The sequence below is a fragment of the Hyla sarda genome, chromosome 1 (assembly GCF_029499605.1).
Source record: "Hyla sarda isolate aHylSar1 chromosome 1, aHylSar1.hap1, whole genome shotgun sequence".
Classification (NCBI taxonomy): Eukaryota; Metazoa; Chordata; class Amphibia; order Anura; family Hylidae; genus Hyla; species Hyla sarda.
In genome coordinates, this window is record NC_079189.1 from 140,261,794 (window position 1) to 140,285,288 (window position 23,495).

Sequence of the window (23,495 nt, forward strand, 5' to 3'; positions counted from 1 at the left end):
AGATAGCTAAAGGAGATCTGTAGTGCTGATAAATAGTTAAAGGAGATCTATAGTGCTGATAAATAGTTAAAGGAGATCTGTAGGGGATAAGTTCAGAGCACTACAGATCTCCTTTAATTTGTGTATACCCAGTTCCTATCCGGGAGAAAGTGTACATACATTTGAAACGTATCCAAAAAGTCGGATACACTAAAAGTAAAAATAAAAGTTATAATAATAATAAACAGTGTCTTCCATCCGTGAGTAGAAAATTCTTCTCAAGAATTTCTACTCACGGATGGAAGATGTCCTCGAGGTGCATGTTTGTTGTGCTGGGAATGTCTCTATGTGTATATGAGCTATTGTTCATGTAGGATCAGCTGGATTACCATGTAAGGTTAATCCCTTTTGTATCCAGGACTCCTACTAGCTCTGTTCTCTTGTTGACAAATCAGCATATCCAACTGTGCTTGTTTATTCCCTTTCTGCGGTCCTCTCTTTTTTGTTTATGGGGCAACTGTGCATGTGTCATTAATATCCTGTGTGTATACCCAGACATGTATAGTTGTATGATTGCTAGTATTTTTTTTATACAGCCATTACTGGTTTATGTGTGTATAAACCAATGAACAGGTATATACTTTTATCCTCTCTGAATTTAGCTATGCACTAGATACCCACCTTACTATCCTAGAGAAGATGCCTTTGTAGTCTGCCTGCTGCTGTTCCATTTTAATTTATTTTATAAGCATTCACCTTTACTCCGCCCTCAGGTGGAGAGGGGGTGGAGTAGTTAATTAATCAGCAGCTGATAAGTTGCAGCTGTTTGCAGCCAGCTATCCTTTGCATTCACTTCCAGGCAGTGGAAGAGAGAGGTGGTGTCTGGTAACTATAAAAGCAAGTACACTAAGCGCTTGTCTGAGCTAGTGATTGTGTGTCTGTATACAAGAGTGTGAAGTATACAAGTGAGTGTAAGGATACAAGTGAGAGGGACTTAAAATTAAAGGACTTTAAATTCTGGGAGTTTAATTGAAATATTTGATTATGGACCTGTTAGAAAACAGAGGTTAAACTAAGGGATGCTATTTTGGAGTGTCTTGATAAAAGTAAATGTATGACTCCATATCAGCAAGGCTTTATGAGGGATCGGTCCTGTCAAACTAACCTGATCAGCTTTTACGAGGAAGTGAGCTCCAGGGGCAATCGCTGGATGTCGTATATCTGGATTTTTCCAAAGCATTTGATACGGTTCCACATAAAAGTTTGGTGCATAAAATGAGAATGCTTGGACTGGGGAAAAATGTGTGCAAGTGGGTAAGTAACTGGCTCAGTGATAGGAAACAGAGGGTGGTTATTAATTTTACTTATTTTGATTGGGTAACTGTTACTAGTGGAGTACCACAGGGGTCAGTCTTGGGTCCTGTTCTATTTAATATATTTATTAATGACCTTGTAGAGGGGTTGAATAGTAAAGTAGCAATCTTTGCAGATGATACTAAACTCTGTAAAGCGGTAAACACTATAGAGGACACTGCACTGTTACAAATGGATCTGGATAAATTGGAGGTTTAAGCTGAGAAGTGGCAGATGAGGTTCAACATTGATAAATGTAAGATTATGCACATGTGGAAGAAAAATCCGGGCTGGGATTATGTATTCAATTGGAGCACACTTGGTAAATTTAGCTGTAGTGACCAGTGTCGGGCAGCTGCTGCCAAGGCAAATAAAATCATGAGGTGCATCAATAGGGGCATAGATGCCCACGACAAGGAAACAATTCTACCATTGTAAAAATCACTAGTCAGACCACACATAGAATACTGTGTACAGTACTGGGCACCAGTGTACAAGAAAGATATAGTGGAGCTGGAGAGGGTTCAAAGACGGGCAACCAGGGTAATACGGGGAATGGGAGGACTACAGTACCCAGAAAGATTATCAGAATTAGGGTTATTTAGTCTAGAAAAAAGAAGGCTTAGGGGAGACTTAATAACTATGTATAAATATATCAGGGGACCTTACAGAGATCTCTTCCATGATCTATTTATACCCAGGACTGTATCTATAACAAGGGGGCATCCTCTACGTCTTGAGGAAAGAAGGTTTCTACACCAGCACAGACAGGGGTTCTTTACTGTAAGGGCAGTAAGACTGTGGAATTCTCTGCCTGAGGAGGTGGTCATGGTTAACTCAGTAAAAGAATTTAAAAGGGGTCTGGTTGCATTTTTGGAGAATAATAACTATAGATGAGCGAACTTACAGTAATTCGATTCATCACAAACTTCTCGGCTCGGCAGTTGCTGACTTTAGCCTGAATAAATTAGTTCAGCTTTCAGGTGCTTTGGTGGGCTGGAAAAGGTGGATACAGTCCTAGGAGTCTCTCTACTAGGACTGTATCCACCTTTTCCAGCCCAACGGAGCACCTGAAAGGTGAACTAGTTTATGCAGGCTAAAGTCAGCAACTGCCGAGCCGAGAAGGTCGTGACGAATTGAATTACAGGAAGTTCGCTCATCTCTAATTATAACATTACAGGTTATGGATTATAGATCTATAGGGACAGAACGTTGATCCAGGGATCTGTTCTGATGCCATATTTGGAGTCAGGAAGGAACCCTAGTATGAGGTTTTTTTTTTGCCTTCCTCTGGATCAACTCAGTAGGGACTCATTAGTGTTATAGGTTGAACTTAATGCACTCTGGTCTTTTTTCAACCTTATGAACTATGTTACTATGTTACTAATAAAGATTGTACACTTTTTGCATCATATTGTCTCAGTGTGGTTTGATAGGAAATTTATTAGATGTGTGCCCACAAGGGACATTTATTGTTACCTTTAACAATTGAGCTCTTCTTTTGGTTTATTCTGCTAAACTCCAGTAAACTACCGGATCACCGGCGAACCCCATTCAAGTAAATGGGCTCCATCGGGACCCAACACGGTGCATTGTACTTCGACCTGGAACAAGATGGATGCAAACAGCAATGTGAACTTAGCACAATGTACACAATGTAAAATTTACAGAAACATACAGACAAAAAAATCTGAATAAAATACACACATTTTAAATCTAATAATGGGCATAATGGAAAAGTGGCTGTTTAAAAAAAAGTTGAAGCTTTTTTTAAACAGTGTGTGCACTGACAACAACTTTTCCATTAACCACTTAAGGACCAAGGGCGTACCTGTACGCCCTGAGTTCGCTCCTGTTTTAGATTGCGGTGCCGCATGCTATTAATCCTTTAGACGCGGCGTTCAAAGTTGATAGCCGCGTCCAAAGTTGAAGTTAACTACCCCCAGCTGGCTCAGTCGGCTGTTCGGGACCGCCGCACAGAAATCGCGGTGTCCCAAACAGCTGTAGGACACGAGGAGGATCCCCCTACCTTCTTCCTGGTTTCCGATCGCCGAATGACTGCTCATTGCCTGAGATCCAGGCATGAGCAGTCAAGTGGCAGAATCATTGATCAATGTTATCCTATGAAATAACAATGATCAATGTAAAAGATCAGTATGTGCAGTATTATAGCCCCCTATCTTGTGCAAAAAAAGTGAAAAAAAGTTAATAAAGATCATTTAACCCCTTCTCTAATAAAACTTTTAATCATCCCCTTTTTCCCATAAAAAACTAGTGTAAATAAAAATAAACATATGTGGTATCACCACGTGTGGAAATTTCCAGAATTGTAAAAATATATCATTAATTAAACTGCACGGTCAATGGCGTACGCGCAAAAAAATTCCAAAGTCAACAATAGCTTATTTTTGGTCACATTTTATATAATGAAAACATGAATAAAAACTGATCAAAAGGTCCAATCAATACAAAAATGGTACCGCTAAAAACTTCAGATCACGGCGCCAAAAAATTAGCCCTCATACAACCACATACAAGGAAAAATTAAAAAGTTATAAGGGTCAGAATTTACAATTTTAAACGTATACATTTTCCTGCATGTAGTTATGATTTTTTCCAGAAGTACGACAAAATCAAACCTATAGGTAAGGTAACATTTTAATCGTATGGACTAGAGATGAGCGAACTTACAGTAAATTCGATTCATCACAAACTTCTTGGCTCGGCAGTTGATGATTTATCCTGCATAAATTAGTTCAGCTTTCATGTGCTACCGTGGGCTGGAAAAGGTGGATACAGTCCTAGGAGACTCTTTCCTAGGACTGTATCCACCTTTTCCAGCCCACTGGAGCATCTGAAAGCTGAACTCATTTATGCAGGATAAGTCATCAACTGCCGAGCTGAGAAGTTTGTGACTAATCGAATTTACTGTAAGTTCGCTGATCTCTAGTATGGACCTACAGAGTAAAGAAAAAGTGTCATTTTTACCGAAAACTGTACTGCGTAGAAACGGAAGCCCCCAAAATTTACAAAATTTAGCTTTTTCTTACATTTTTCCGCACACTGATTTTTTTTCCGTTTTTCCGTCATTTTTTGGGGTAAAATGATTGATGTCACTGCAAAGTAGAATTGGTGGTGCAAAAACTAAGCCATCATATGGATTTTTAAGTGCAAAATTTAAAGAGTTATGATTTTTAAAAGGTAAGGAGGAAAAAACTAAAGTGCAAAAACGGAAAAACCCCCGGTCCTTAAGGTGATAAAAATGTGCCCATTTTATTTCTATTTTATGTCTGTATTTTGCTATTGATTTTACATTGTGTAAACATAACCATAAGCTGCATGTATGACTCTAAGTATCTATAATTTGTAATTCGGGGGTGAGGACCTGACAGGTTATGAACATGTGAGTAATCTACTGAGAGATCTGTAAATTAGATAAACATATGTGAGTTATATGTTTTGATTTTGGTTATAGAGCAATGTTTCTGACAGATGGTATTTCTATGATATGGAAACCCATTTCCGTTAGTAATTATTCTTTATTCCTTTAGGATTGGCCCAGAAGGCATCAGCACTGCAGGGGGCTATGTGGAGGAAACATGCCAGGAGAATGGACAGATGACATGGCTCAATTATTCATCCTGCTTCATTATATTAACATTATGACTATTTCTTACCAGACTAGAAAGATGTTAAAAATCCCCTCACCTGTATAAAAGCCATGACTGATGGCCATGGGGTGAGCTCCCGGAACTGAACCCTGAATATTTTTCATTAATAGTAATCAACATATCCCATACTCATTGAGGTAAGGCTGGACATTCACATCCTTCGCATTTCCCAGATAATATTTCTTGCCGTCAACAAAACCTTTTAAAATAATGTAGATAATAACATTATATGTATATTTGTAATTTATTTTCTACATTATATAAAAAGTTTTTGTTGACAACAGGTTCATTTTAACAAAATTTTTGGTAACTATTTTTTTCTTTACGAGAGACAAAGAATTAAAAATCCCGGCAACTCACCGCTGCTTCTTGATCTTCTTTAATGTAGCAAAATCTTCACATACATGTAACTGACGGGGAAGGACACATAACGGTGGGGTAAGTGGTAGGCGACAGCAGCCGTTGTTTCGCACGGGTTACGTGCTTCGTCTGGCCTAGGCCAGACGAAGCACGTAACCCGTGCGAAACAACGGCTGCTGTCATCTACCACTTACACCCCCCCGTTATGTGTCCCTCCCCGTCAGTTACATGTATGTGAGTATTTTGCGACATTAAAAAAGATCGAGAAGCAGCGGTGAGTTGCCGGCATCTTTTCTTCTTTGTCTCTCGCATTGATCAGCTTGCCACGCCAGAGCACCTCCGTATCTTATCAAGTGAACAGCACTCCCCTACACCCAATAAGTGATGTTTTACATTCACAGAGTAAGCAGTGGCGGTCCTACTTGTGTTTCTGTATTTTTTTCTTTGTCTTTTATGAACCAGAACTTTTTTATTTTTCCATCTACCGAGCCATATTTTGCAATAAACAAGACATCTGACCTATTCGATAGGTCAGTACAATTATAGAAATTTCAGAAATTATCAGAAATATCTTTTAATTATTGTCATCGCCATATTCTTAAAAAAGTCGACCTGATGTTTTCACCTGCAGTGTTTTAAGCAATATGAATTTTTTGCTGGTCTGTATTATGGTTATGCCATGCCCTATTTTTATAGTACTGTTAGGCTGGGTTTACATATGTCCGGCATATGTGAACTCAGCCTAAATCTTGACTCAACTGATGCCACAACTGATGACAATGTGCATCAGTTGTCATCAGTTCTATGGCATCCGGCATCCCTTGTTTCTGGCACAAGCTGCGTTCCCCTGTCCGGTGCTTTCCTGTGTGTCCAACCATCCGGCATCAAAATTGGGAAGCTGTATGATTGTGAACTGTCCCATTCAAATTGATGGAATCAGTTCTAGTATCAGTTTCCATGCTGGACAACTTATATATGTGAAACCAGCCTTATAAGACCACTGTTAGTTCTGTATGTGTCAATTCTTTGTTGCTGTGTGGAGGGATTTATCAATCATTATATTGTGGTATAATAGAGGATAATCTTTTGTGGAGGTTTTACTATGGATCACATTGTCTGAAGGGCACACTTGCTGGCAATGTAAAAGACATCTTAACTTCTGCAGGCCCTTCTCAAAGGAAGTTTGACAGCATCTGAGTGTGTATTATATTATATAATGTACAGTGCTATAAATTATTGAGAAACCACATAGAAGCTCTTTAACCTGTACAACAGCACTGCAGGCTCATGCATTTCATACAGTCATAAAACTGCTTTAATACATCAATTGTTTATAATAGGGTAACATTATCCTTATATATAGATATGAGCGAATTTTTTGAAAAATTTGATTCGGTCAATTTGCCGAATTAAAAACAAAAAACTATTCGATCCGAATAAATTCTCGGCAAATTTGTATTAGTGATGTATTCTAATAATGTGTTTAATAAAAGTGTGTGTGTGTGTGGGTGTGTTTCACTTTTTTTTCTATTTTTTTTATTTTTTAAGGTAGTACTGTTACTCCCAGCATGGAATAGACTGTTGCATGATGAGAGTAGTAGTACCTATGCTAATAGACAGATCGCCTCGGGTGTCACTCCTGACACCTCCTGCGATCGTCCTGTATAATGTATAGATGCGGGCGGCTTTCTCGCATCTAGAAACTGCAGTTAAGGACAGATCACAGCAGGTGTCACTACCGACACCCGATGCGATCTTATCTATTGCAGAGATGGAGCGGCTTTCTCCTTTGCTCACATCACTGCACTATACTCCAGCCGGCCAGTGATGTGAATAGAATTCCCATCACTTATTCATATTTCCCGCAGAGAGCTGTGATTGGCCAGATGGTTCCAGCCACTCACAGCTCTCTGTGGGAAACATGTATAATCGGTATATATATGGCATATACTCATACTACAGTGGGACCAGAGAAGAGCAGCCGGCCGCCCGCATCTATGCAGGACAATCGCATCAAGTGTCAGAAGTGACACTCACTGCGATCTGTCTATTAATGCAGGTACTACAGCTCCCAGCATGGAGTAGAGTGTGCTCCCTGTTGGGAGCAGTAGTACCTGCAGTTAAAGACAGATCACAGCAGGTGTCACTCTTAACACCCGTTGTGATCGTCCTATCTATTGCAGAGATGCGAGCGCAGGAGAAAGCCGCTCGCATCTATACATTATACAGGACAATTGCAGGGGTGTCGCTAATTATTTTGAATCATGTCGAAGTCCGAATTCGGTCCGAATAGAATTTTTCATGAAATTCGGAACTTATTTAACTTTGTCCGATTCAATTTGCCCGTCTCTACTTATATATTTAAATGGAAACTGTAAAAATTTGTTAAAATGTAAACATATTTTTTATATAATATGTGAACACTACTGATAAGGCTATGTTTGCACTTTAGCCAGACACTTTAATAGGAAACATCAGCTATGCATGATGGTATTCTAACACAAGTATGAACAGGGCCAAGCAGTATTCATGAGAGGCTAGCTATCTCTACATTTATCATAATATGTTAGCTAAAGTCTCAACTGTAAAAGGAAAAAGAAACCAACAAAAGTAGAAAAATTACAAAATTAATGAATGGCATAATTATGGATGCACATTTTTAATATATCCATGTTTTTATTAAAACTTCTTCCAGAGCAAGGAATATAAATAGTTACAATATTTTGCAAGGTAAAGTTGTAATGCAAATAAAGTTACAAGACAGTATTTTATTGAATATTTCTTTAATTATTAGACTCTTTGGAACTTTATTTTCATCCTTCATCCTTATATAGTACTGTATATCTATAGAACCTGTATCACAAACCCAAAAGAAGCTTTGAATTCATGGCTCTACGTGGAGCAGAATACCACTCATTGAAACAGAATTAACTGTTAAATAGGTTGTCTTTTAACCCCTTAAGGGTTAACTTTTCTATTATTGTGCTGCTTTAAAAAAAATCTCAAACTTTTTAAACAAAAAATCACTCTATTTTGACCACCTATAACTTTCAAATTTTTTCATATACGGGGCTTTATGAGGGCTCATTTTTTGTACTGTGATCTGCAGTTTTTATCGGTCCCATTTTTGTGTATATGTAACTTTTTAATCGCTTTTTATCATAATTTTTTGGAATGTCATATGACAAAAAAGCAGCAATTTTGGACTTTTTTTGTACACTTTTTGGGACAAAATGGGAAAAAGGGGCCATTAAAATTTTACACTTTTTATGTCCCCATAAGGGACTATTTACAACAACCCTTTGATTATACATACTGAACAGTGCTATGCAGAGGTATAGCACTGATTAGTATTATTGGTGATCTTCTTCTCTGGTCTGTTTGATGTCAGACCAGAGAAGAAGACCCTGAGATGATGGCCGGAACAGGTAAGGGGACCTCCGGTCACCATGTTGGAAGATCGGATCCCTGCCATGCCGTGGACAATCTGATCATCCATTCAAATGCCTGCATTGGTGCAGATCTGAGGGGTTAATGGTAGACATCAGCGAGGTTGCGAATGGCCGCCATTACCAGCGGGTCCCTGGCTACTGATAGCAGTCAGGACCTGCTGTGCATTTTGCAAGCCCTTACTCGGTCCTCATGTCATGTACAGAATGTAAATATACATCCTAGTGCGTTGAAGGAAAATGGTCCTTCTGTTCACGCACACTAAATCAAATACACTGGGTTATAGTGGGGGTGAACAAGAGACTGATGCAGCGTCAGTGAATGCTCAGTAGGCGCAAGCACTCACGTGACCAATGCCACATGAATATTCAAATTTGTTCAGTGGGCCCGCCTCCAGTGTGCAGAAAGAAGCAGACCTTCAGAGGGACATCGTTTCGGGCTGCAGGTATGTATGTTATTCAGGGACTCTGCATCGGCCTCCTCAATATAACCCAGTGTATTGGGTTTAGTGTGGGTGAATGGGACACCAGGACGTCCTGTGTCCTTAAGGGGTTTAGGAAAACCTTAAATTCTTTCAGCTGCATTTTTCCTAGAAATATCAGTTTTTAGAAAGGCTTGATGACAATATGGCTACAGCTCTTCTAGCTTTGTTACTTTGTCACCTAGTCTAAGGACCTGCTGACACCATGTTTTGTTCATGTGTTACAAGTAAGTTGGCAAACTGTCAAAAACTGCCAACATTGTTGCATTTAATTTAAAGTTATGTGAAAACCAGTGCAAGACAGAGTAGGGAGGGCACACTAGACGGAATAATCCCCTAAGTAGGATCAGCGGTCAGCCTCAGCGGTCAGTAAGTGTGGTGACACCTGCGGGTGCATATACTAGAGATAAAGTATAAGCAAGCAAATACAACAGAGACATAAATGCACTCACCGTAGGGTACTTGTCACTGCATTCTGGGGTCCGGGTGGTGGGTAGCTGGATCTCAGGGTGGAAGCATGGTGTATGCGCTCAGAGGCAACGCCGGCAGTTTCGCACGAAACTGCCGGCGTTGCCTCTGAGCGCATACATCATGCGTCCACACTGAGATCCAGCTACCCGCCACCCGGACCCCGGAATGCAGTGACAAGTACCCTGTGGTGAGTGCATTTACACCTCTGTTGTATTTGTAATTTAAAGTTATATTCACAAGTAGTGTATACAGAGACGATTTTTACTCAAGGAAGTCCGCAGATAAAATCTTCATTGTGTATTCAGCAAGTTAAGTTTTAAAATTCACTGTATTCCTCGTACAGTTGTTGGACACGGCATAAAATCTGCAATAAAATCCTCACCATCCAATCCACAACATTGGGATGCAGCATTTTTTTCTTCGAAACTGTCTGATTACATGCTGCGGCTCTTACCTGTGACTTTTCTTGCATGAAATGTGAACATACCCTAAAAATGGTTTTATGTTACGACTTTCCTTTCCCTTAACTTATATAGTGAAACCGCTCCAGGAGACCACCTCTTTGAGAAGACCACCCCCTTTGACTTGAGATTTTAAGTTCACCAAACATTATGCATTATAGCGATATTCTAGGAGATGACCATCCACTTAGAAGACTTAAAAGACCCCTATTTGATGTAATTTTAAGTGGTCTTCTAAAAGAGGTTTTCTGCACTTTATCTGAGTGGGACTGAAAAGCGCAGCACATCGATTTTGTGAGCCCTCCACCAATCTACAGTATGTTTAGGAAATGGACTAGACTTTTTTTTGAAGAGGTATATGAGATGTGGGCACAAAATATGATGTGAATGGCCCCTAACTAGGCAGAGGCTTTATTCATAAAACTAGGACATTTCTGTAAAAAACTATGTGCACCATGGTTGCAGCCATTGGTTGTTACCTTTTTAGAAAAAATGAATGAAAAATTTCAAAATTAAGTTCCACCTTTAACTTTATGCTTAACCTCGGTACGCCCTCGGACCCTGGTACTTAAGAACCAAGGTTGTACATGTACGCCCTGGTCCCATTAATGGGGTTTAAACAATTCTCACCAGTGGAGAACGGGTAAAACCCGGTGGGTCCTGGCTGCTACGGGCAGCCAGGACCCACAGCTAATGCCAGGCACCGCCGATCAGGCCCATGCCCGGCATTAACGCTTTAGATACCGCGATCAAAGTTGATTGTGGCGTCTAAATTAAAAGTGAAACTATCCCAGCAGCTCAGCAGGGCTGATCGGGACTATCGTGACAAAATTGCGATGTCCCGATTAGCTTACCGGATGACGAGAGGATCCTCACCTGCCTCTTCATCGTCCGTTCAGCAGGCTAGAGTAGCAGAGACGCCAAGAACATTGGCATAGCATTGATCAGTATATACAATCAGAAGATTATATGTTATAGTGTAAAAAAAAAGTGTAAAAAAGTGTAAAAACAAAAAAGTTAATAAAAATTAATTAACCCCTTCCCTATTAAAAGTTTAAATCCCCCCTTTTCCCATTTTTAAAATAAAATAATGTAATAAAAAATACAAATAGTCATATGTGGCACCGCCGCATGCGTAAATGTCCGAACTATTAAAATATAAGGTTAGCATAACTACACGGTCGATGGAGTACACGTAAAAAAATTTTTGGTCACTTCATATACCATAAAGAAATAATAAAAAGCAATCAAAAAGTCACATCAAAACAAAAATGGTACAGATAAAAACTACATATCACGGCGCAAAAATGAGCCATCATATAGTCCCATATGCGGAAAAATGTAAAAGTTATAGGGGTCACAATTTTAAACATACTAATTTTGGTGCATGTAGTTATAATTTTTTTAAAGTAGTAAAATAAAATAAAACCTACATAAATTGGATATCTTTGTAACCGTATGTACCAACAGAATAAAGATAAGGTGTCATTTTTACCGAAAATTGCACTGTGTAGAAAAGGAAGCCCCCAAACGTTACAAAGTTGCATTTTTTTTCAATGTCACACCACAAATATCTATTTTTTAGTTTTGTGGTAGATTTTGTTATTAAATGATTGATGTCATTGAAAAGGTGGCGCAAAAAACAAGCCCTTATATGGGTCTGTAGGTGCAAAATTTAAAGCCGTATGATTTTTAGAAGGAGAGGAGGAAAAAACAAAAGTGCAAAAACGGAAATTTGCCTGGTCCTTAAAGGAGTGGTCCAGTCCTGAAAAACGTATCCCCTATCCTAAGGAGAGGGGATAAGTTTCAGTAAGCGGCGGTCCGACTGCTGGGACCCCCGCAATCTCTCGTTCGGGGCCCCGGCTCTCCGGCTTGATAGCGTGTGTCTACCACCGCACGAAGCGACGGCCGACACGCCCTCTCAATACAGCGCTTTGGCAGAACCGGAGATTGCCGAACGCAGTGCTCTGGCTCTGCCATAGAGTTGTATTGAGGGAGTATGTCAGCTGACGCTTTGTGCGGTGGTCAACACACCCCCTTCCCGCGGGCTGCTGGGGCCCCATACGGGAGATTGCAGGGGGTCCCTGCGGTCGGATCCCCCGTTATCTGAAACTTATCCCTATCCTTAGGATAGGGGATAAGTTTTTCAGGACTGGACTACTCCGTTAAGGTGAAAATGGGCTTGGTCCTTAAAGGGGTACTCAGGAGGAAAACTTTTTTTTTTTTTTTTTAAATCAACTGGTGCCAGAAAGTTAAATAGATTTGTAAATTAATTCTATAGAAAAAAATCTTAATCCTCCCAGTTCTTATTAGCTGCTGAATACTACAGAGGAAATTATTTTCTTTTTGGAACACAGAGCTGTCTGCTGACATCACGAGCACAGTGCTCTCTGCTGACATCTCTGTCAGAGTAGGAGAAAATCCCCATAGCAAACATATGCTGCTCTGGACAGTTCCTAAAATGGACAGAGATGTCAGCAGAGAGCACTGTGCTCGTGATTCAGCAGAGAGCTCTGTGTTCCAAAAAGGAAATAATTTCCTCTGTAGTATTCAGCAGTGAATAAGTACTGGAAGGATCAAGATTTTTTTTTAATAGAAGTAATTTACAAATCTGTTTAACTTTCTGTCACCAGTTGATTGAAAAAAAAAAATAAAATAAATAAAAAGTTTTCCACTGGAGTACCCCTTTAAGGGGTTAAAATTTTAGGGGAAATTTTTTTGGATCTTACATACTACCAAATATCAAATGCATTAAACAAAAAAGGAAAACAATTCTCCCATATAAATCCAGCTACTCTCTACAATCTATAGTGCATAGAGAGTATAAGTAAGCGTTTGCTGTATGAGTTATGTAACACAGTTGTCCCCAGCTATATATATCTGTAGGATGTGCAGCTAGTATTGTAGCACTAGTGCAGTGTTTCCCAACCAGTGTGCCTCCAGCTGTTGCAAAACTATAACCCCAGCATGCCCGGAGAGTCTTGCGTGCCTCCAGCTGTTGCAAAACTACAACCCCCAGTATGCTCGGACAGCCTTGCATGCCTCCAGCTGTTGCAAAACTACAACCCCCAGCACGCCCGGACAGCCTTGCGTGCCTCCAGATGTTGCAAAACTACAACTTCCAGCATGCCCGGACAGCCTTGTGTGCCTTCAGCTGTTGAAAAACTACAACTCCCAGCATGCCTAGACAGCCTTGTATGCCTCCAGCTGTTTTAAAACTACAACTCACAGCATGCCCAGACAGCCTTGTGTGCCTCCAGCTGTTGCAAAACTACAACTCCCAGCATGCCCGGACAGCCTTGTATGCCCCCAGCTGTTGCAAAACTACAACCCTCAGCATGCCCGGACAGCCTAGCGTGCCTCCAGCTGTTGCAAAACTACAACTCCCAGCATGCCTGGAGAGCCTTGTGTGCCTCCAGCTGTTGCAAAACTACAACTCCCAGCATGCACAAACAGCCTTGTATGCCTCCAGCTGTTGCAAAACTACAACCCCCAGTATGCTCAGACAGCCTTGCATGCCTCCAGCTGTTGCAAAACTACAACCCCCAGCACGCCCGGACAGCCTTGCGTGCCTCCAGATGTTGCAAAACTACAACTTCCAGCATGCCCGGACAGCCTTGTGTGCCTTCAGCTGTTGAAAAACTACAACTCCCAGCATGCCTAGACAGCCTTGTATGCCTCCAGCTGTTTTAAAACTACAACTCACAGCATGCCCAGACAGCCTTGTGTGCCTCCAGCTGTTGCAAAACTACAACTCCCAGCATGCCCGGACAGCCTTGTATGCCCCCAGCTGTTGCAAAACTACAACCCTCAGCATGCCCGGACAGCCTAGCGTGCCTCCAGCTGTTGCAAAACTACAACTCCCAGCATGCCTGGAGAGCCTTGTGTGCCTCCAGCTGTTGCAAAACTACAACTCCCAGCATGCACAAACAGCCTTGTATGCCTCCAGCTGTTGCAAAACTACAACCCTCAGCGTGCCCGGACAGCCTTGTATGCCTCCAGCTGTTGCAAAACTACATCTCCAAGCATGCCCGGACAGCCTTGCGTGCCTCCAGCTGTTGCAAAACTACAACCCCCAGCATGCCTGGACAGTCTTGTGTGCCTCCAGCTGTTGCAAACCTACAACTCCCAGCATGCCCGGACAGCCTTGCGTGCCTCCAGCGGTTGCAAAACTACAACCCCCAGCATGCCTGGACAGTCTTGAGTGCCTCCAGCTGTTGCAAAACTACAACTCCCAGCATGCACAAACAGCCTTGTATGCCTCCAGTTGTTGCAAAACTACAACTCCCAGCATGCCCAAACAGCCTTGTATACCTCCAGTTGTTGCAAAACTACAACTCCCAGCATGCCCAGACAGCCTTGTATGCCTCCAGCTTTTCCAAAACTACAATTCCCAGCATGCCTGGACAGACTGTATGCCTCCAGCTGTTGCAAAACTACAACCCCCAGTATGCCTGGAGCCCTTGCGTGCCTCCAGCTGTTGCAAAACTACAACTCTCAGCATGCCCGGACAGCCTTGTGTGCCTCCAGCTGTTGAAAAACTACAACTCCCAGCATGCCCTAATAGCCTTGTGTGCCTCCAGCTGTTGCAAAACTACAAGTCCAGCATGCCCGGACAGCCTTGTATGCCTCCAGCTGTTGCAAAACTACAACTCCCAGCATGCCCGGACAGCCTTGTGTGCCTCCAGCTGTTGCAAAACTAATACGCCCGGACAGCCTTGTATGCCTTCAGCTGTTGCAAAACTACAACCCCCAGTATGCCCGGACAGCCTTGTATTCCTCCAACTGTTGCAAAACTACAACTCCCAGCATGCCCGGACAGCCTTGTTTGCCTCCAGCTGTTGTAAAACTACTACTCCCAGAATGCCTGGACAGCCTTGTATGCCTCCAGCTGTTGCAAAACTACAACCCCCAGCATGCCCAGACAGCCTTGTATACCTCCAGCTGTTGCAAAACTACAACTCCCAGCATACCCGGACAGCTAAAGGCTGTCCGGCATGCCGGGCGTTGTAGTTTTTCAACAGCTGGAGGCACACTGGTTGGAAAACACTGCACTAGTGAGTATAGTGAGAGCAGATGCTTGCTGCAGTGTGCGCTATGAGACGGCTTTGCCCTTGCCTGGGATCACATGACCAGGAGCAGGCACAGCACTAGACAGGCAGAGCAGAGAGGCACACTACATTGTCTGTACTGGGAGGAGGTAGCACTGCAGGGACCAGGCTGCTGCTGCTGCTGCCACACACACACACACACACACACTTGTTATTCCCATCAACTTTTCCTGCTTGTTTTTTCCTCTCTTATCTTTGCTCCAGAGGATTCTCTGATTTTCCTATTGACCATATCAGCATGCAATAATACACAGCATGCACCTGATTCTATGGGAAAGGACGGAGATCCGGCAGAAGAAAACCAGATGTGAATGGAAATATTGAAGGTTTTTTTCTTCTTCTTCTTCATTGCACATAGGACACTATAAGAGACAGGATACTGCATTTCTTCCAGGAAGGAGGGAGTTATTCTTGTGAATCTCAGCATCAATCTAACGCAGGCTGCCAGGTCATCTGGACCTTAAAAGCAGTGGTGGATTTTAAATATGAGCTGCAGACATAAGAAGGGATAGTCTGGATGTTTTATGCCCTTCTCTCTGAGGAGAAAAGTGTCGCCTCATACTGACTGGCACAGAAGACGTCTAGGCATATGCATGGCACTGAGGGACTGAGTCTTTTGGATTAAGAGGATGCCAGTCAGAAGGTGCAGAGGTAAAGGTGCCAAAGTGATGGGATGCTGCTGCCAGTCATTGTCTTTGCTGCTGATGCTGTTCTTTATGGGCACTTACTGCAGAGCTCAGGTGTACAATCTCAGCCTGGCAGTGGATGAAGGACTGCCTCCAGGGACTTTAGTAGGGGACATCCGTGCTGGACTGCCAGAAGGGAGCCCAGGTGAAGGCTTTTTCCTATCTGAGGAGGATGGAGAGTCCCCAGTGCTAAGGGACTTTTACATTGACACCGAGACTGGCATAGTGAGGACATTAAGAATTCTGGACAGGGAGAGAAGACAACATTACAGCTTTGTGGCTGCCACTTTGCTAGGAGATGTTGTCCAAGTAGAGATCAAGGTGCAAGATGTCAATGATCACTCACCCACCTTTCCTGTGGAATCGCTGGGACTGCAAGTATCTGAGCTGACACCCCCTGGCACCACCTTCAGGTTACCTGCAGCCAGAGACCCTGACACTGGGGAGTATGGGCTGAGGGGTTACTCTTTGATAAGGGGGAGCCAAGGAAGTCCCTTCATCCTCAGGTATGGGGAAAGCAAATCTGGTGTTGGTGCTGATGAAGATTTTGCAGTTTGGGATCAGGCAAGAAAGAATGTAGGAGTGAATGTGAAGGAGAATAGCCCAGCTGTCCAGGAATGGCCTGTACATGAAAAGCTTGGTCAGGGAGACAATGTATATGATGATTTAAATGTAGGTCTCTCATACTTTGTAAATGGGACTAGTGCAGGGTTACCGGCAGAACAGAGGGGGACTTGGGTAGCAAAGTCTTTTAGTGAATTAGATAAGATGGGACACAGCGAGAAATCAAATACAGAAAGACAAGACCATAAGGATGTTGAGCTTGAGTATGCAGAAGGCATGTCCTATGGGACACATACACCTGGGGAGCAACAAGAATACACATTAGAGGGTCATGGTCCAGATGTACATTCTGAGGTTCATCCATATTACTGGTATGCTGGGGAAAATAGCAACAAATCAGACTTACATAAAAAACTGCAGTTAGAAGGGTCATCTTCCTTGACACAAATATCTAATTTTCACCCCTTGGATCTTGTGTTAGTGCACTGGTTAGATAGGGAGGAGCTTGACAGGTATCAGCTGGAAGTTGAGGCTTTTGATGGTGGATATCCACGTAGAACTGGAAGACTTTTAATAGATATCACAGTGTTGGATGCAAATGACAACCCCCCAACCTTTGACCAGCCCGAATATAAAGGATGGGTGTGGGAAAATGCTCCAGTTGGTACACCAGTTTGCACAGTCCATGCAACTGACCCAGATTTAGGTAGCAATGCTGAGGTGACGTACACCTTACGATCTGATGAGGGCTACTTTTTTGTTGAAGAAACCAGTGGAGTAGTAAGAGTTAATCGTCCCTTGGACAGAGAGCAAAAGGCTCTTCATCAACTTGTGGTGCTAGCTAAAGATGGAGGATCACAACCTGAAGTGACAAGTGTCCTTGTTATAGTAAAAGTTCTTGATGTTAATGATAACAAACCCCAAATCCAAATCACCCTACTTACTGATAGTGGACGCCCAGAGATATCAGAGGGAGCAAGGGTTGGCGAGTATCTTGCAAGAATTTCTGTATCTGACCCTGACTTAGAGCTTCATCATGTTCCCTTGGACACTACAAACAGTCAGGAAAGAGGGGGGCAAGTAGATATATCTCTACATAGTGATACACTGGAAGAAAGTGATGGCATAATAAGACACCCACTGATTAATACAACACCTGGCACGGAGCAAATACAATTATATGGGAACATAATGGATGCACAAGAAGAAGTGGAAAATGGCAACATGGGTGCACCACAACAGGTGTTTCTCACTTTACAAGGTTCTGATGGCTCTTTTTCTCTTCGCCCTGTTGCACCTCAAATATATTTTTTATGTGTTGAAGCTCCCCTGGATCGTGAGCAGAAGGATTTATATGAGCTGACATTGCTTGCTAGAGACTCAGGTTCTCCTCCTTTAAACACTCTTAAAAAACTCCTTGTTGCTGTCACAGATTTGAATGATGAGACCCCTGTGTTTTCTCACCCTGAAGGATACAATGCTACAGTTTCAGAAGCTGCATCTGCTGGTACTGCTGTGCTGACCCTTCATGCCCAGGACCTGGATGATGATGGCCCAAATTCTTGGATTACCTATACTCTCCAGGACAGTGCTACTTCTTCAGCCTTTATGTTAGACCCACATACAGGGATTCTCAGTCTTACCAACACACTTGACTTTGAGGCAGAGACTGTACTGAACTTAGTCGTTGTAGCTACTGACCATGGAATTCCTCCCCTGTCTGCCACCTGTCCTGTGACCATAACGGTTGAGGATGTCAATGACAATGAACCACTTTTCTTACAAGAGTTCTATAACGCAACTCTGCAGGAACATGCCGCCCTAGGACACTGCTTCCTTCAGGTAAGAAAAAAGTAGATAGTATATGATACAATATTATACCCATCTGTGGCAAGTTTCACATGTCATCTATGTATAACTTCTCAACCGCGAGTTCACGCTGTATTTATGACTGAACTTCATGCATTTTAGCACTCCAGCATTTTCTCACACAATTTTTTTGTATAGCTGTCAATAACTTAGAAGGACCGCCCACTGGACCCATAAGCTAGGAGAAAGTAAGGATTTGAAATAATTCAAGTTACACTTAAATCGTTCCCTTATTTATTGTTGAAAAAACAGTTATTCACCAGGAAAAGGTGAGCAAATGTATCTATCATCAGGAGGAAAATGGTTTACTATAACTTGTAATTTATTCCTACTCACTGTAAGTCCAGTGGGTGGTCTTACTTAGTGAGTGAAAGTTGTCTCTTTATGCCCAATTAGGGTATATTTCCACTGCGCAATTCCCGCATAATTCCACAATCGGAATTACGCCAGCAGAATTATACGCAATGAGCATTAACATCAGTGTGAATGAGTCTTCAGCGCAAAGAAAGAACATGTTCATTCTTTGCGCGGAAGTCTGCGAGGCCTGCATTGCTGTCAGTGGTGACGGCGCAGGGCCACGCTGTCCTACCGGCAAAGTATTTCGGTGGCGGCCGCCAGATGCAATCTTGGCTCGCGGAATTCTGCGTGCGGAGATTCTGTTCACATTACTCAATGTAAATATACACTTACAGAGGAACAGCTGCCAATAAATGACACTGTGGCTTCCTCATGTGCCTAATTTCTTACAATATACACTTGTACACAGGTATAAATTGTAAATAGAAAGCTATGCCAACTCCAAACCAGTGTCGATTTCAGAAGTTGTCGCTCGGGGAGCTTCACATGTGCTGAATTTATTGAGAGGTGTACCCCCTCAGATGCTGTTTTTTTTTTAACATAAGAGAGGCTTATGAGCACAAAATAAAGGACCGTAGTCACAGAAGTCTCCATATACCTTAATCCGTTCAGAAAATATTACTTAAAAAAAAAAAACTATCAACCTGCGCAGTGATGAACAGTTAGTCACAGAAACTTCTGCAACAAATATTTTTGATTGTCCACCTGTAGTCTACCTGTAGCTGTCATTTTGGGTCATCAGACTGCATTCAGGCCAAAACGTGCAGTCATAATATAAATGTAAAAATGCATATGTATTATGCTTGAAAATGGCCATAGGATGATTTCGTACTTCACACACATTGGAGGAGATCAAAACCTGTGGAGAGAAAAAGCCTCCCCCATTGTTTTTTGGAAAATCATCACTGCTTTTTTTGAGCCAGAACCAAATTTGAATCCAGTAGGAAGGATGAGTATGACTTCTTCCAATATATTTCTTATTCCTTTCGATTACACTTTTGGCTTTGTCTCAAAAAATGAAAGAAAAAACAGCCACAAAAATGTTTTTCTAATAAAAAGCTGAGTCTGAACACGTCCTCGCTCCCATGTAGCCTGTCTGTATGTTAAGTACAGAATACTGTTTCAGGGTTACTAAGTATTAGACACTCAGCATCTCTTAGCACAACTGGAGAGACAATCCCTGCTGAGTCTTCTGGTCTAATCACAGGCAAATCAGCATTAACACTGCCGATGCTTATACCCAAGACTGCAGCTCTGCAAAGGCGCCACAACAACACTGAAGCTGGTAGTCTGACACGTCTTATTTAGAGATTATTGGTTCACGTCAGTAACAACTTGAAAAATTCTTAAAAAACAAAAACAAAAAAAACACCATCCTGTTGCGCTTGTTGAAAGCTATCAATGAGCTAATGTAGATGTCTGAGCATTTTTTATGTGTTTTTTTTTCTTTTTCTCAAAGTTATTTAGTTCCAATAAACTTCTTATTAAAGTATTCCTTTCCCAGCATGCTTGCTAAATTTGAGTCCACATGATGCGGAGCAATTGTCCTAAAAATGAGAGGTGGCTAACACACCTTGTATACTCCCAGGACAAGTGAAATCTGACTACAAATTTAGTAGAAAGAACAAAAGCGGAGCACTCACCAGGTTCTTGAAACAGGGACTTCTTTAATTCACTGGAATAGTGAGAACGGGCTTACAGACAGGGGAGCGAGGTGGAATACATGCGGGGGTATGCAACCTGGCGACGGACCGTTCTCGCGCTGAAGCACTTCGTTAGGCTGGTGAAGCACTGGCCTGACCAAGCGCTTCAATGCGAGAACGGTCCTTCGCCAGCTCGCATACCCCTGCATGTATTCCACCTTGCTCCCCTATCTGTAAGCCCGTTCTCACTATTCCAGTGAATTAAAGAAGTCCCTGTTTCAAGAACCTGGTGAGTGCTCCGCTTTTATTCTTTCTACTTTATTTGACTGCACTATTTCACACAGCATGTATAGCACCAAACAGGCTACAGGTGTGACTCCAAGGGATAGCGTCTATAACCCTGGTCAAATGTCAGGGTATATTAAACAGCAGCAGGTAGTCAGTGCCGGGACCACTCCTTTCTACATATCTGAAACCTGACTACAGTTTCTATCAATAACAGCATATAATACCTTTCTATGAGAATCAACATGTCATGGCAGAGATTAAGGTGACAACCCTTTTTCAGACTGAGAACCATATTAATAGATTGTAATATTTGAAGACTGCTGTCGGTTTCACGCATAGGTATGCGCTTCTTCCGGCCTCCTGGAGGCCGGAAGAAGCGCATACCTATGCGTGAAAACGCCGGCAGTCGCCTCTGAGTGCCCCACGCCACCTTTACCCCCTGCTCCGGAGGAGCAGCCCGAGATGGGAGCCGTATAACCAGAACTGAAGCGGTGAGTGCAGGACACCTGTTTTTGTCTTTTATTGTCACTACATGTTAGATTAAAGTTGACTGGACCCACTGATTCTGGCAGAATCAGCAGACCATCCAATGTTTATGGGGCTTCCTTCCCTCCCCCGTTGGCAGATGTAAGGAAAGAGAATGATCAGGCAGGTGGATTTTCCATGCTCATTCCTTTTGTTCTCAGGGGAGATAAGGCATCTGGCAGCAGCTTACGATACCCATTTTAAACACATGCACGTTCAGCTGAGGTTCTTAAGGCATAAGCAGTGTTGCTCCTGGAATGCAAAATAAATGTTTGATGACTAATATTTATCAGTGGTAGTAAGGCCGAAAATGTGCTCCGTTCTGGGGTGAATGCATAATGTTTTTAATAGGGAAAAAGTTTATTTTCCAATAACCTGTTTGCAACCACCATCTCAGATATATAACTTAATACATCCTTTCTTATCCACTGGAACTAATTCCCAATGTCAGCAAAGATCATGGGCTGTACAAAGCAGGTTAGTTGTGGCCTCCTGGATTTTCCTTTATGCATCATTGTTTAAGGGGCCTCAAGACTTAAAGGGGTACTCCGCCCCTAGACATCTTTGGATCCTTTGGATAGGGGATAAGATGTCTGTTCGCGGGGGTCCCGCCGCTGGGGACCCCTGCAATCTACCATGCCGCACCCACCTGTAACGGCTTCCAGAAGTGCTGGAGGCCCTCAGGCTAGTTCCATCCTGACCACGGGGGCTGAAGATCGTGATGTCACGACTCTGCCCCCGTGTGACGGCACCCCCCCTCAATGCAAGTCTATGGGAGGGGGCATGACAGCTGTTACGCCCCCTCCCATAGACTTGCATTGAGGGGGGTGAGTGTGACGTCACACAGGGGTGGACTCGTGACGTCAAGATCTTCTGTTCTCGTGGTTGGGATGTATTAGCCTGAGGGACCCCCGCGATTAGACATCTTATCCCCTATCGTTTGGATAGGGGATAAGATGTCCAGGGGCGGAATACCCCTTTAACTCTTTGATAACCCATATTTTATGCTTGGTGTAGTTGTGGATCACATCTGAATGTGGTCTTTCCAGCATGTCATTGTATAGCTCAGTCTATAGCATGGAGTTACAGATCTCCCGCCCACACATGGTGCAGATCAGGGTAAATCAGAGACCAAAGTTTACTGAGCTTTATCATACCTTCTAGCGGTATAACTTTTGTTATACAAGGTGACAATGTTTTTTAAATATTACTAAACAACATTAAAAGAGTTATACCATGATTTAACCCTTTAACCTAGATTCAGGACCTTGTTCACTTCTCATGAGATACTTTCCTATCTGTGTTACTTCACACAGGACAACACCCAATTGCGCTTCCTGCCTTTGACTGATGACTACTTCTTATTATCAGACCCTGATTTGATCCTGACATGCCTAATGATCACAAAATTGGTGGGAATCTATCTCTTACTACTAGTTCTTCTTGCTACCACTACAGCCCACCTCCAATGCCCCTCCTGCACCAGTAGGGATAGCTAGATATACTGTATTTGGACCCTACTCACTCTGGATCACAGTTTATCACCCCTTGGACTTTCTAACTGGGTCTACTATCCAGATCCTGCAAGCTGGACCACACTGATAGACCTAACTTTCCAGGTCATTTTACTTGCTTTCAGGGTAACCAGTCCCTTATTCAGTTGTGCACCAGGCCGCCAGGATTAGGTATTCCCTCTCAGCTTCTTTAACATTTCCAACTATAACAACTCTCTTGAGGTTGGTCACTTCAACACTCAAACCCTACAGGTTACCCATACTGTCATGACTTTACCATAGCCCCTGCAGAGTCCCCAGAATGAGCTATTTGTGGTCTCCTGGTTTACTTAGCCTCTACACATTCAGCAACAGTTCACACTGCATACTGTTCGTTAGTGACATTCATGGCCAGTCGTCCCTATTTAGTCCTAGGACAATAAAAGAATCACTTCACAAACTCACTATCCAGTCCACAACACCCAGGCTATGCTTGGCCTCCTTCATACTACTGCCTTTATTGTCTTCATCACTGCTGCTTCTCCTGCAGCAAAGCAAGTCATCACTCTAATGCACAAGTCCAAGTCTACTGTACACACAGGCATAGTACTTTTTAGTACTTTTAAGGTATGGTCACACACACAGCAAATACGCAGTGTATTTCATGCTGTATTTCATTCTCCTATGAGCAGACACACAGGGCTACCCGCGGCAGCCGTGTGTGTGCAGGGAG

General features: G+C 42.6%; 1 protein-coding gene across 1 annotated transcript in view; it reads left to right on the top strand.

Annotated features, from left to right (window-relative positions):
* Window positions 1-15,441: 15,441 nt before the first annotated feature.
* DCHS2 (dachsous cadherin-related 2) overlaps window positions 15,442-23,495 on the top strand; it is a 333,064-nt gene continuing 325,010 nt past the window's right edge. The window contains exon 1 of the mRNA XM_056562413.1: window positions 15,442-18,429. Within this exon, the coding sequence (XP_056418388.1) occupies window positions 15,967-18,429 (2,463 nt within the window). The 5' untranslated portion in view covers window positions 15,442-15,966. The remainder of the gene's footprint in view (window positions 18,430-23,495) is intronic.